General features: G+C 37.3%; 1 protein-coding gene across 1 annotated transcript; it reads left to right on the top strand.

Annotated features, from left to right (window-relative positions):
- Nucleotides 1-9403: 9403 nt before the first annotated feature.
- Nucleotides 9404-10678, top strand: LOC116592832 (S-phase kinase-associated protein 1-like). Its single transcript, XM_032346408.1, has one exon. The coding sequence runs from the start codon at nt 9496-9498 to the stop codon at nt 9985-9987; it is 492 nt and encodes a 163-aa protein (XP_032202299.1). The 5' UTR covers nt 9404-9495; the 3' UTR covers nt 9988-10678.
- The last annotated feature ends 5474 nt before the right edge of the window (nt 10679-16152 follow it).

Consider the following 16152-nt stretch of genomic DNA (forward strand, 5'->3'; position numbering starts at 1 on the left):
AATCCAAAAAGAAGATAAAACATTTACAAATATTGATGCATCCAACATAGAGGCAACTAAATATATAAAACAAATGTCAAAAGTCAAAAAAGGAAAAACAGCAACACAATAATAGTAGGGGACTTCAATATCCCAGTTTCATCAATGGATAGGCCGTCAAGACAGAAAATCAATAAAGAACTGTTGGATTGAAATTTTACATTAAGAAAGATTAATAGTCCTTTACAGAATATTCCATCCCAAAGCAGCAGAATAGACATTCTTTTTAAAAGCAAATGGAATATTCTCCAGGACAAAGCATATTTTAGACCACAAAACAACTATTAATGAATTTAAGAAGGCTGAAATCAAACCAAACATCATTTCAGACCACAATGGCATGAAATAGAAATAAATTACAAGAAGAAAATTGGAAAATTCACAAATATGTAAACATTAAACAATATGCTACCAAACAATCAATGGATCAAAGAAAAAAAAACAAATGAAGAATTAAAAAAAACTTGAAACAAATGAAAATAAAAATACAACATACCTTATATATGATGAAAAAAATATAAAACATACCAAAAACTTATCGGATGCAGCAAAACAGTTCAAAGAGGGAATTTCACAGCAATAATTGTCTACATTCAGGAATAATAAAGAACTCAAACAATGTAAGTTTACACCTCAAGAACTGGAAAAAGAAGAACAAGTTCATCCCAATGTTAGTATAAGGAAAGAAATAACAAAGATCGGTGTGGAAATAAATGGAAAAGAAACTACAAAAAATAATAGAAAAGATCAATGAAACTAAGAGCTGGTTCTTTGAAAAGATAAATAAAATTGACAAGTCTTTAGCTAGACTCAGCAAGAAAAAAAGAGAGAGTACTTAAAATTGGAAATGAAAGACAAGACTTTACAATTGATAGCACAGAAATACAAAGGGTCATAAGAGACTATCATGAACAATTATATGCCAACAATTTAAACAACCTAGAAGAAATGGGTAAATACCTAGAAACACACAACTTACCAAGATCGAAACATGGTGAAATAGAAAATCTAAACAGACCAATTACATGAAAGGATATTGAAATAGTACTCAAAACCTCCCAAAACACAGAGGTCCAGGACAAGATGGCTTCACTGGTAAATCCTACCAAACATCAGTGAATGAAGGAATGAATAAAGAAACTGTGGTATATATGTGTACCAGACAATATTACTCAGCCATAAAAAGAATGAAACCCTGCCATGCACAGCAACCAGGACAGACCTCAAGGGGATTATGGTAAGTGAAGTAAGTCAGACATAGAGAGACAAATACCATGTGATCTCTTTTTTGTGGAATCTAAAGCAAACAAACAAACATAAACAAACAGAAAACCAAGCTCAGAGATACAGAAAACGGACTGATGGTTGCCAGAATCAGGTGGTAGTAGAAGTGGGAGAAATAGGTGAAAGGACTGAGAAGAAAACACGAAGAAATTTTTTTTTTTTTTTTGTGATAACAGGTCAATTTTAATTCTAGCACCTGAAGCTATACAAATTTTTAAAGAGAAAAAATAATGGGGCTACTACTTGCTTGGTAAGTAACGTAACTTGATTGGAATGGAACTTTATTGAATGGATGTGACTGTTTTGGAATGGACATAGAGGATTGTTAAACCTCATGGAAGAGATGATTCTGAGTCTAAGAGGTTTCGTGCTCAGCACTAGAGAACAGTGTTATATCAGTTCACAGATGTGCTTCTCACTGCATATATTTCTAAGTGTGCTTCTTACTTAACATGCTTAAAAAAGTGATATTTCAGTGAATGGATGTGATGATTCCGTAAAGCATACAGACGAGTGTTTAAAGACAATCACCATATTTCTAAGAATGTTAGTAACTACACAAGCTAACAGGAATGTTATTGTAGTGAATGGAATGACTTAACCTGTATCTTATGTAGTTGAATGTTTAAATATGTTCAGAGGACCCGGATATACATTTTTCAAAAGAAGATATGCAACCTAACAACTAGTACATAAAAAGTTCAATATCAGTAATGATCAGGGAAATGAAATCAAAACCACAATGAGATTATTACTTCACGCCTGTTAGAATGGCTATAATAAAAAAGGCAAATTAAAAGGAATGCTGGTGAGGATGTGGGGAAAAGGAACTCTAAGTTGGCATAGCCACTAATGAATGCTATAAACATTCCTCAAAATATTAAAATATTAAAATATTAAAAATAAAACTGCCATATGACCCAGAAATTCCTCTCCTGAGTATATGCCAAAAGAAATGGCATCTCAAAGAGCTATCTTCACCCTCATATTCATTGCAGCATTATTCATAAAGCCAAGACATGGAAACTACCAAAGTGTCTGTTGAAGAATGAATGAAGAAAGAAAATGCAACACACACACACACACACACACACAGTGGAATATATAAAAGATAGAAATTCTCTAAGTATGTTTATCCTGCATTGTGATGTCCTCATCATACTTCAGATGTGAGTATACTGATAGGTCATATCTCCCTATTTCCGTAAGTTGATCTAATCTTATCTCAGAAGATAAGGAGGAAAAAAATCACAGAGGAACAGAGAGCTTAACTAACCTCCTCGATGTCACACTACAGAGCCAGGTAGCCTGGATCTAGAATGAAGGCTCTTAGCCCCCTCAATATGTATGTATCTATATATTATTATGTATACATATTATACATATTATATTATTCTCTGTATTTTTCCTATGTTTGAAATAGTTTATAATTTTTTTAAAAGATTGGAAGTAAATATGGCAAGTGTTTAAAAAAATTATCAAAATATAATTGCTCACAAATGACAAATATTTAACCTATCTATACCTATAATTTATCCTGATTAAACACATTACATGATGCATGATTCATAATGTTCACATATATGAACACATACAATATTCAGTATGTCATAAAAAAGAATAGAATAAAAAAAACTACAAAGGTTCCAGGTCCAGGTAATATTGATTAACTACAATGCATCCTGTCTTTCCTGCTTAATAGCACCATAAAACCTGGATTGGACAGGGGCACCCAGGTGTCTCAGTGGGTTAAACCCTCTGCCTTTGGCTCAGGTCCAGATCCCAGATTTCTGGGATTTGCGGGGAGCCTGCTTCCCCCTCTCTCTCTGCCTGTCTCTCTGCCTGCTTGTGATCCCTGTCTGTCGAGTAAATAAATAAAATCTTTAAAAAACAAACAAACAAAAAAAGCTGGATTGGACACAGAGCAGCTATTTAAGGCCTCTGAAAATGTAACAACAGAAGCCAGATTCAATGAAGATTCCAAAGATCTTTTTATTACATGGGTTTTACCTACTGACATTTATCAGAATTAAAAATTAAAACAGAAACTGTTAAAAAAAAAAGTACAAATTCACATTCCATTAGTTGTCAGAGTGATGATGTTATCATCACATACCACAAACCTCTAGAAATTTCCACTGTATAATCATATGAGAGAGAGTGGAAAAGGCAAGTAACATCTTTGTGGTAAATAGTTTGACCACATTTTGAGAACTGTTGTCTACATGGAACAAATAAAGAACAAATACTGTTTTGAAGCACACATGAAACATTCATCAAATTATAACAAAGAGAAGGAAACTTTAGAAAAATACTTTAAAAACTAATTTCATACTGGACAAAAAGCAAAAGCAAGGTGGGGGATTGGAATATTCTAACAAAAAGTTGGGAAAAAGTTCAGAATTCAAAAAGACATTTCTAGATGATAGAGACACATGTTTTTTAATGTCTCTTCCCCCATTCTGGTTCCCAGCATTTATTTGCTTAAGGCTTTCCATTCACACAGAATCATGGCAGGGTTAATAAGGATATCCTACTTTTTTACACTTGGACTTACATTGCCATTGAGAAAGAATTCATTTTAATACGTTAGGTTTTCAAGTTTAAGAGACTCTCTATATCAAGCTCTCCCAATTTTTGGACCAAATTCAATACTAGCGAGGCCATATCTGGGGTGGTAAGGTTGACCAATATCAGTACTCGAATATCCTTGAACAGTCTCAACTCTTCCAGTGTTCCAGAAAGAAATTCTCTCCATTAAATCTCTTATTATCTAAGAAATACTATGAATGAGGTAAATGGCTCAGCATTCTCCAAAGAACATTTACAAGAAGTCACAGATATTATGCCTATTAGAAATGTTAGAATTATGATGATCTATCTAAATATTTTTGAAATCTATAGGAAAAAATATTACATAGATTACTTTTTCCAATATTAAAATGTGAATTTTAAGGGTGACTTAAAAATATCCTAAGATATTTTAGGCCTAGCCATGGACACTGATATCAAGGGATAGGACAGTCTCTTTAATAAATGATGTTGGGAAAACTGAAGAGCCATATGTCAAAGAATGAAGTTGGACCTTTATCCTATACCATACACAAAAATCAAGTCAAAATTGATTAAGTTGTTAAATGTTAGACTGAAACCACAAACCTCCTAGAGAAAAACGGGAAAATCTTCTTGAGGTTAGTCTTAGGAATGATTTCTTAGATATGACATCAAAATCATACAGAACAAAAGCAAATTATTTAAGTGGGACACATCAAACTATAATGCTTCTATACAGCAAAGGAAATTATCAACAAAATGAAAAGACAGCCTATAGAATAGAAGAAAATATTTGCAAAACATATATCTAATAAGATGTTATATCCAAAATGTATTAAGGACACATACAACTCAAGGGGAAAAATCCAATTTAAAAATGAGTAGAGGGGCACCTGGGTGGCTCAGTGGGTTAAGCCGCTGCCTTCGGCTCAGGTCATGATCTCGGGGTCCCGGGATTGAGTCCAGCATCAGGCTCTCTGCTCAGCAGGGAGCCTGCTTCCTCCTCTCTCTCTCTCGCCTGCCTCTCTGCCTACTTGTGATCTCTCTCTGTCAAATAAATAAATAAAATCTTTTAAAAAACATGAGTAGAGAAACTAATTAGACATTTCTCCACAAAGGACATACAAATGGCCAACACATACGTGAAAAGACGTTCAACATCACTATCCATAAGGGAGATGTAAATCAAAAGCACAATGAGGCATAATACTCCATAGTGTATATGGACCACATCTTCCTTATCCATTCGTCCATTGAAGGGCATCTTGGTTCTTTCCATAGTTTGGCGACCGTGGCCATTGCTGCTATAAACATTGGGGTACAGATGGCCCTTCTTTTCACGACATCTGTATCTTTGGGGTAAACACCTAGGAGTACCATTGCAGGGTCATAGGGAAGTTCTATTTTTAAGTTCTTGAGAAATCTCCACACTGTTCTCCAAAGAGGCTACACCAACTTGCATTCCCACCAACAGTGGAAGAGGGTTCCCTTTTCTCCACATCCTCTCCAACACATGTTTTTCCCCATTTTGTTAATTTTGGCCATTCTAACTGGTGTAAGGTGATATCTCAATGTGGTTTTAATTTGAATCTCCCTGAGGGCTAGTGATGATGAACATTTTTTCATGTGTCTGATAGCCATTTGTATGTCTTCATTGCAGAAGTGTCTGTTCATATCTTCTGCCCATTTTTTGATATGATTGTCTGTTTTGTGTGTGTTGAGTTTGAGGAGTTCATTATAGATCCTGGATATCAAATTTTTGTCTGTACTGTCATTTGCAAATATCTTCTCCCATTCCGTGGGTTGCCTCTTTGTTTTCTTGACTGTTTCCTTTGCTGTGCAGAAGCTTTTGATTTTGATGAAGTCCCAAAAGTTTATTTTCGCTTTTGTTTCCTTTGCCTTTGGAGACATATTTTGAAAGAAGTTGCTGTGGCTGATATCGAAGAGATTACTGCCTATGTTCTCCTCTAGGATTCTGATGGATTCCTGTCTCACGTTGAGGTCTTTTATCCATTTTGAGTTTATCTTTGTGTACGGTGTAAGAGAATGGTCGAGTTTCATTCTTCTACTTATAGCTGTCCAGTTTTCCCAGCACCATTTATTGAAGAGACTATCTTTTTTCCATTGTATATTTTTTCCTGTTTTGTCGAAGATTAATTGATCATAGAGTTGAGGGTCCATATCTGGGCTCTCTACTCTGTTCCACTGGTCTATGTGTCTGTTTTTATGCCAGTACCATGCTGTCTTGGTGATCACAGCTTTGTAATAAAGCTTGAAATCAGGTAATGTGATGCCCCCAGCTTTATTTTTGTTTTTCAGCATTTCCTTAGCGATTCGGGGTCTCTTCTGATTCCATACAAATTTTTGGATTATTTGCTCTAGCTCTTTGAAGTATACCGGTGGAATTTTGATCAGAATGGCATTAAAAGTATATATTGCTCTAGGCAGTATAGACATTTTAACAATGTTTTTTCTTCCGATCCAAGAGCATGGAAAGGTCTTCCATCTTTTTGTGTCTTCTTCAATTTCTTTCATGAGTGTTCTGTAGTTCCTCAAGTACAGATCCTTTACCTCTTTTGTTAGGTTTATTCCCAGGTATCTTATGGTTCTTGGTGCTATAGTAAATGGAATCGATTCTCTAATTTCCCTTTCTGTATTTTCATTGTTAGTGTATAAGAAAGCCACTGATTTCTGCACATTGACTTTGTATCTTGCCACGTTGCTGAATTGCTGTATGAGTTCCAGTAGTTTGGGGGTGGAGTCTTTTGCGTTTTCCATATAAAGAATCATGTCATCTGCGAAGAGAGAGAGTTTGACTTCTTCATTGCCAATTTGGATACCTTTTATTTCTCTTTGTTGTCTGATTGCTGTTGCTAGGACTTCTAATACTATGTTGAACAAGAGTGGTGAAAGTGGGCATCCTTGTCTTGTTCCTGATCTCAACGGGAAGGCTGCAAGCTTTTTCCCATTGAGGATGATATTTGCTGTGGGTCTTTCATAGATAGATTTGATGAGGTTCAGGAATGTTCCCTCTATCCCTATACTTTGAAGCGTTTTAATCAGGAACGGATGCTGGATTTTGTCAAATGCTCCATCAGAAAGGATGAATACCCAACTTTTGTAGCAACATGGACGGGACTGGAAGAGATTATGCTAAGTGAAATAAGTCAAGCAGAGAGAGTCAATTATCATATGGTTTCACTTATTTGTGGAGCATAACAAATATCATGGAGGACAAGGGGTGTTAGAGAGGAAGAGAGTTGGGGTAAATTGGAAGGGGAGGTGAATCATGAGAGACTATGAACTCTGAAAAACAATCTGAGGGGTTTGAAGTGGCGGGGGGGGGGGATGGGAGGTTGGGGTACCAGGTGGTGGGTATTATAGAGGGCACGGATTGCATGGAGCACTGGGTGTGGTGAAAAAATAATGAATACTGTTTTTCTGAAAATAAATAAATTAATTTAAAAAAAGCACAATTAGGTATCACCTCACACCAAACAAGATGGCTACTATCAAAAAGAGAAAGAAAAAAAAAATGAAATGTTAGCCAGGATGTGGAGAGAATAGAACCCTTGTATACTGTTGGTGGAAATGTAAATTGGTGCAGCCACAATGGAAAATAGTATGTCGTATCCTCAGGGAAAAAAAAATACACACACACACACACACACACACACACACACATAAATAATGTGACCCAGCAAGCCCATATCTGAAATATACTCAAAGGAGTTGAAATCAGGATCTCAAAGTTATATCTGTACTCCCATATTCAATGCAGTATTTACCACAATAGATAAGACACGGAAGAAACCTAGATGTCCACTGATGGATGAAATTGATAGAGAAAATGTGTTTTATGCATGCAATGGAAAATTATTCAGTCTTAAAGAGAAGGAGTTCCTGTTACTAGTGACAGTGTGGATGAACATACATGGCATAATGGTGAGTGAAATAAACCAGACACAGATGGATAAATACTATGTGATACCATTTATATGAGAAATCTAAAGAAGTATAACTCACGGGGCGCCTGGGTGGCTCAGTGGGTTAAAGCCTCTGCCTCAGGCTCAGGTCATGATCTCAGGGTCCTGGGATCGACTCCTGCATTGGGCTCTCTGCTCTGCTTGGCGGGGAGCCTGCTTCCTCCTCTCTCTCTCTGCCTCCCTCTCTGCCTACTTGTGATCTCTATCAAATAAATAAATAAAATCTTAAAAAAAAAAAAAAAAGAAGTATACTCACAGAAACAGAGAATAGAATCATGGTTGCCAGAGGCAGAAAAGGGGGAAATAGGAAGTTATTAGGCAAAGGGTACAAGTTTCAGTTATGCAAGATGAATAAAGATCTACTATATACTATAGTGCGTATAGTTAATAACACTATATTGTATAGTAAATAATTGCTAAGACAGTATATCTTATATTATGTGTTCTTATAAAAAGTAGTGATAAAGAAGGCAGGAGGAAACTTTTGGAAGTGATGGACTTGTTTATGGCATTGATTGTGGTGACAGCTTCATGGATGTACACTTATGCCCAAACTCATACAGCTAAATGCATTAAATATGTACAGTTTTTTATATGTCAATCACACCTCAATAGATCATTTTTTAAAAATCAATTTTAACTAGTGAATGTTATTTCTATTCAGTTATTGTACACTGTCATAGAAGAGGAATAAATGATATGTGATGTGAGAAACAAAGGTAGAAGAAAAATGATTACATTTCCTTACTACATAAAGCCCATTGATAAGTCCTTGAAACAGGCAGAGTGACATTCCTCTAGGAACTCAGCTACCTCAAAATTAATACTTCACTGAGGGTAAAAGGCAATCTTATCCTGACCCCCAGGATCCTATAAGTCTACTTTAACATAGAAAACTTCCTTTGGAAACTTCTTTTACCTCTAACCCTAAAATATATATTGGCAATCATCCTCCAAGCATATGACCCACCAATATACATTTTTTTTTAAATATTTTATTTATTTAACAGAGAGAGATCACAAGTAGGCAGAGAGACAGGCAGAGAGAGAGGAGGAAGCAGGCTCCCTGCTGAGCAAAGAGCCCGATGCGGGGCTCGATCCCAGGACCATGGGATCATGACCTGAGCCGAAGGCAGAGGCTTTAACCCACTGAGCCACCCAGGCACCCCCATCAATATACATCTGAAGAGCCTCATGACTGAGTTTCTACTAAACAGTAATAAATGGCCTTTTCCTAACAGTAGCTAGCCCCCTCAGGATCCTGGAAACCTTATTTCCAAAATACATGGGAGGCTTACACTATCCCTAGCTCCCTCCCAACTTGAAAGTACATAATGGGCCACACTCTCCATGACCCCAGTGCAGCTCTTTCTGCCCATACGTCCTGTCTCTGTGCTTTAGTAAACCACCTTCTTGAACCAAAGACCGTCTCAGGAAATTCTTTCTCGGCCACAGGCTTTGAACCCTAAAGTCTTTCCTACATCAATATACGCTCACTAATTTGGTGATATTTCTAAATGACAACAAAAAATCTGTAATGTAGTGGCCTTGTTCTCCTCTCTTCTCCCCACGTCCCGGAGGCCGCTGTGTTTTTGTCAGCCTCCGACCCGCAGTCGGCCTGAGACCGAGCACCATGCCCTCATTTAAGTTGCAGAGTTCCGATGGAGAGATATTTGAAGTTGATGTTGAAATCGCCAAACAGTCTGTGACTATCAAGACCATGTTGGAAGATTTGGGAATGGACGATGAAGGAGATGATGATCCAGTTCCTCTACCAAATGTTAATGCAGCAATATTAAAAAAGGTCATTCAGTGGTGCACCCATCACAAGGATGACCCCCCTCCTCCTGAGGATGATGAGAACAAAGAAAAGCCGACAGATGATATCCCAGTTTGGGACCAAGAATTCCTGAAAATTGACCAAGGAACACTGTTTGAACTTATTCTGGCTGCGAACTACTTAGACATCAAAGGTTTGCTTGATGTTACATGCAAGACTGTTGCCAATATGATCAAGGGGAAAACTCCTGAGGAGATCCGCAAGACCTTCAATATAAAAAATGACTTTACTGAAGAAGAGGAAGCCCAGGTACGCAAAGAAAACCAGTGGTGTGAAGAGAAGTGAAATGTTATGCCTGACACTGTAACACTGTAAGGATTGTTCCAAATACGAGTTGCACTGCTCTGTTTATAATTGTTAATATTAGACAAACAGTAGACAAATGGCAGCAGCGATCAGTTGTTTAAGCAGAATATTGTCCTCCTTGCATGTGTAGTTTGAGTACAGATTCCAGACTTACGGCTGAGTTTCTTCTAGTACGATCAAAAGTTTTTTTTCTTTGCTCTAAATAAACCTGACCTGTGAGTTCTCTGTAGAATGTGGCATTTTGGGCTTTCCCTCTCTTTGTAAAGCGATTTCTGCCTAGTTTATTGTCTAGTTAACTTTAGTTTAATGACCTTTTAAAAGTTGGCATTGTAAATAAAACAAGTTGAAAAAAGTTTTCTGAAATAGAATTAACAATGTATTATCTTTATTCATGAGTTGGAAACTGGAAAAAGGCTACTTGAGGTAAATGTTTTGAGTGGGATTATTAGGGTGTCTTCCAGCTTCCTGGAGTCAAGGAGTACCGCTGGTATTGATTAGCCTGTATGTAGCAGGGCTCCCTTAATTGGATCTAAGGACTTGTTTTTGCATTTTTAATTCTCAGCTTGGAATACGTTGGCTAGAGACTCAGTTACTACTAAATTTGTGGTTTGGGGGGGAAATGTAACTAGCCAGTCTGTTAGCTTTTCGATTAAAAAAGACAAATAACCCATGCAGTGTGTCATCTTTTTATAATCAGTGATCCCATGTGGGGGAAACTTCACACTACTTGCATGTAAAAAAAGTAATTTAACCTTTAACCTTAAAGTGTCTGGAAAAACCTAGAAAGCATCATCACGAATGCAAGATACTTTCAATAAAAAATAAGTTATGTAGTAGGTGGTAAATGGTTTGCTTTTTTGTACTTAACTGTGTCTCTTCACTTACTAAATGAGTTAAGTATATGTGTGGTCGTGTAGCTGGAGACAGCTTGTAGGAAGTTCATGTTCTAGCTTGCTGGAGGCTGCTGACCTAGCAGCTGGGTTCTGATAGACTCGGGTGTCTCCTGATTGTCATGATCTGGTTCACTGGAACCAGTGCTTCAGTTCCTAACTGGTGTGTGTGGCTGTACAGAACTGCACTGCCCCTATTTACAGTAGAACGAAGTTGTCCTGGTGTTTGAGATGGCTTCCAAATTGTTCCTTTCTTTCCTCCTTGTGTTCCCTTTTTTCTTGCTTTCCCATTTAGCATCATCTGTATTCACATGTAGTCTTACCGCATTCTCTTCATGTTTACTGTGAGCTGTTTTCGCTCAGGTTATTTGCTGATAGTAGTTTGCCTTTATAGTTCATTTCTTGTTTGCCTCGAATCTGTATCTGACTTAATAAAGTCCCAAATACTTTCAAAAAAAAAAAATCTGTAATGTGACTAGAGGCCTATTCTGACAAATAACTAATAGAAGGAAGAAAAGTACAAAAGCTCACCTCCATTTCTTATCTTTGCTATCTTCACTGACCCCAATAAAGTGAGTTATATCACTTTTGGTAACTCTTCTCTAGTTCGTTATTAACAACTGCCATAAAGCCAAATGTAGATAGCCACCAACATAATCTATTTTGCAATAAACAATTTGAATTTGAATAGGGACCAAGACTGTCATGAGAAGTTCTTATAACTTTTTTTACTCTCAGTAATATGATAAAATGATGACATTTCTCATTTTATTATGTAATTAAGATAGAACCTCTGGATTCCTGGGCGCCTGGGTGGCTCAGTAGGTTAGCTATGCTTTCAGCTCAGATCATGATCCCAGGATACTATGGGTACACATCAGGCTCTCTGCTCAGGGGGGAGCCTGATTCTCTCTCTCCCTCTGCTCTTCCTGGTTATACTCTCTCTCTCACTCACTCTTTGTCAAATAAATAAATAAATAAAATCTTAAAAAAAAAAAAAAAAAGGAACCTCAAGACTCCTATTAAAACCAGTTAGTAGTAGTGGAAATAGTCATTATAAAAATAGTAGCAGCAGAAACAGGAGTCTTAATAGAAGTAGTAGTTCAGTTGTTGCCCTTCCACAAATCTATAGATGTAGATCATTATCTCTTTCACTCTCCAGTTAGCTGTGTTAAGCACTGGAGTCTGAGGTAGTTCTTTCAAATGGAGAAGAGAAGACCGTGTTTTGCTTATACTCAGAGTAAAGTTTGTTAGGAATATGAGGACAGAGTGAAGGCATTTGTGGACAGCTCTCTGAAAATCCAACTGTGACAGCCAGATGTTGGAGAGAGGATTTATGGCTGTTTCCATGTTTAGGTAACCTTGGACCTGGTAAATGCTTGATAAAGGCTCGTACTGGAGATATATACCTGTCCTAGAAAATGGGAGAATTTCATTCAGTGGTGGTTAGCTGCTCAGTGTGAAGTGCTGTGTGACTGAGGGTGTGCTACTTGGTGGCTTTGTTTGGCTATGATTTCAATGATCAGAACCTACATAGAAGTTAGTTTTTAGCTACTTTGAACTGTTGTCTATGGAAGAGGATACTACCCTCTGAATTAGGCAGCCTAGCCTGTCAGTGAATCCAAACCTGGTTGCGATGGTTATTTCTTCTTCTAATGAACAAGGTAAACCTGTGGTCCTCACCTAACAGGATATCCAAATGCACTTTTCTCTTTCATTTCCTTCTTTCTTCCTCTCTCAGACTCTCTCTCCCTTGTACGGTACATAAATTCAGGTTTCTAATTACTCTTTCTCATCCAGATGCAAGAAAGCTGTAATTGTTTCACAATATGCAGATGGTCACAAAATTTTCAAAGGCTCAAAGTAACAGAAGGGTCAAAGAAAAAGAAACTAGATTTGGGGGGGCACCTAAAAGAAAAAAAGATGCAGCTTTCTACTCCTTTACCATACAGTAAAGCAAAGCGATCAACAAGGCCTGCTGCGGAAATCCGTTATTTTCCTCCCCCTGACATCTGTGTCCGTGAGCTATCTAAATATCACCAGATACTTGAGGAAGGCCCCAGATAAGAGAGAGAAAAACAAACAAAAAGAAAATCAAAACTTGGAGAAAACAGATACATCGCTGAAAAAAAGTAGACTCCAAACCCCATATTCAATATCCTCCCAGACATAAAAACAATCTACAAAATAAGAATAGAAAACTATAAGGAAGAACATGGTGAGGCAAATGTCAGCAGCTGAAAAGACAATAGCAAAAGTTTTAACTTAGGTTAGGCTATAAAAGATCAATGGAGAAAAATCTCAGGAATTTTAAACAAACAAAAAAAAAAAAGGAGAAGGAAAATAGAGGAGAAGAAGAGGCAGAGAGGATGGAGAGAAAGAAAAAGAGGATGCAAGTGAGGAAAAGTTGAATTTGAATATCCTATTAGGAAAACAACATGGAATATCCTATTCCTAATAGGAATAGCCTATTAGGAAATAGCCATTAAGGGGCACCTGGGTGGCTCAGTGGGTTAAAGCCTCTGCCTTCAGCTCAGGTCATGATCCCAGGGTCATGGGATCAAGTCCTGCAACGGGCTCTCTGCTCAGCAGGGAGCCTGCTTCCTCCTCTCTCTCCCCCTGCCTCTCTGCCTACTTGTGATCTCTCTTTGTCAAATAAATAAATAAAATCTTTTTTAAAAAAATAGCCATTAAAATGAGAAGTAACATTTGTAACTGGTTTTGGACGCATGGAAAAAAAAAAAAAAAAAAAAAACAGGCTACTCTTTTCCAAAGGAAACTAATCTGGTTGTGTTTTGCATTTTCCAAGAATGGAGGGAGGGAAGAGGACAAAGATAACTGAACCTGTTTCCTGAATCTATGTGTTCCGTTTCACATGTCATGAGTACTTTTTTGAATAAAATGATCCATCTCTTCTGCAAAGGATAATTCCAGACAATATGTGAGAGAGTCCTTGAAGTATTATTCGCAAAGAATGGCTCAGCTCTAATTATAAAGGGAGAGGCGTGCGTAGGGGTCTAAGTCGGTTAAGTGTCCAACTCTTGATTTCAGCTCAGGTCATGATTGCAGGGTTGTGAGATGGAGCCTGAGTTGGGCTCTGTGCTCATCAGGGAGTCTGCCTGAGATTCTCTCTCTGCCCCTTGACCTCATCCCTGCACTTCTCTCTCTGTTAAAAAGAAGGAGGGGAGGAGGGGGAGAAGGAGGAAGAAGGGGGAGAAAGAGGTAATACTCTTATTTTTCAGAAATCTCTCTGTATCCCACATCCAGAGCCAATTCTATGGTTATTGAAGCCTCAAACTTTTCTGAAGAATAGATTCTGAATTTTCACTCTAATCAAAAAAAGGTCTTTCCATAGCAAACCATACTGAGACCTATTGCTATCTCATTTGGAGCTAAAGAGACCTATATTTTTTATTATCTATGAGCCCAAGGATAAGTACCAAATAAACAAGCAGCATTTTTCCAAACCCCAAAGCTTTAACTATTTTTATAGGCACAATAGATGGTAAAGTTTAACTTGATTTACCCCTGAGAGGCTGTCCTCTGGGAGAGGGAGTCAGCCTCATGGAACCCCTGGTAGAGTGCCAAGGGGAAGTCAGGACTGGTCCACAGGATAAAATAGCTATAACTGCAAGGTTTGGACCCCAATACGCAGTCATGCAGGGGAATAACTGGTGCTTCCTCAACCAGTAATAGTGAGTAGAGGAATAGGGCTAACAGCCAAGGTTCTGACATAACTCCTTGCTATCAGCATTAGATTATATTGAGGAATTAAAATCAAAAGTATAACTGGCATGGCATGGTACTCAAGCAATCAGAACAGGTCCCATAGTGGATAGAATTCTAAAGTTTGGATGTTGGGTGGCTCAGTTGGTTAAGCATCTGCCTTCAGCTCCAGTCATGATCCTGGAGTCCTGGGATCAAGCCCCACCTGGGGCTCCCTGCTCCACTCTCTCTCTCTCTCACTCTCTCTCTCTGTCTCTCATGAATAAATAAAACCTTTAAAAAAAAAAGAATTATAAAGATTTCCCCCCCAATTTTCCATCTTCCGCTTACTTGATCAAACAGGAGTCTAGGTACTACTGTGAAAGTTATTAAAGTTACTGATCAACCAATCTTAAGATAGGGGTAGTGTCTTGAATTATCTGGGTGGGTCCAAGTAATCACATGAGGCCTAAAAAGCAAGGGAAAACAGAAGAGACAGTTATAAAGGCACAGCAGAGATGGAGGTCCAAAAGGTTTCAAGCAAAAGAAGAATTCAATCGCTAGCTCTGAGGTTTAGGGACCCCCATGGGCAGGCCCCCAGTTGACAGCCAAGAAGGAAACTGAAATCTGCCTACAACCACAGTGGATTCTGCCAACAACTCGAATGGATTTCTTCCAATTAGGAACCCAGCTGACAAAGATTTGACTAAACCTTGTGAGACCCAGATCAGAGAACTAAGACAAGCCAACCCAGACTGCTGACTTGCAGAACTGTGAGATGACAAAGTTATGTTATTTTAAGCTGATAAATGTGTGGCGATTTGTTATAGCAGCAACCTGCAATCACACAACCACTGATATGGGCCCTGGTTATGCCATGTAATGTTTTACCTAAAACTATTGTTACTGTCCAATTAACTGCTGTAATACAGAAAGTTGTGTGGTGCATATATCCTCCTACACTGTATCTATAACTAAATAATGCAAAAATAAATGCCCAAATATTTTTTCTCTATGAAGACTAGACCCATTTTGTACACATATTTATTACCAAGGACAAATAGCACTGATACCTAATAATTTCATATTTAAGATTATAACACTCAAAGCATTCTAGAAGCTCACATGTTTGATGTAGGAGATTGTTTGCAACATTATATATATTAATAATAAAGAAATTATGGTACAATTATTACATGAAATATTATGCAACCCTTCCATAAATTTTTAAAGGATCATTATATATTAAATGAAAGGGACATGCTAAATTGTACCAACTGAGTCTAATTTTATTATAAATATAAAATACTTGTACATACAGAGAAGACTGGAGACAAATACATTGTGTTATAGTGGTCATTAATATGTGATAGTTATAGTAATATATATATTTTTATATATTTTATAAAATGTCTATATTATTTATACTTTGATTTTTATTAGTAATTTTTACGTTTTTATATATTTTATAAAATACTCATATTATTTACAATTTGATTTTTTTTAAAGCAAGCATTAATCTGTAGCATTGATTTGCTACATATCCATA

Source organism: Mustela erminea, chromosome 1, assembly GCF_009829155.1.
Source record: "Mustela erminea isolate mMusErm1 chromosome 1, mMusErm1.Pri, whole genome shotgun sequence".
NCBI classification, from domain to species: Eukaryota; Metazoa; Chordata; class Mammalia; order Carnivora; family Mustelidae; genus Mustela; species Mustela erminea.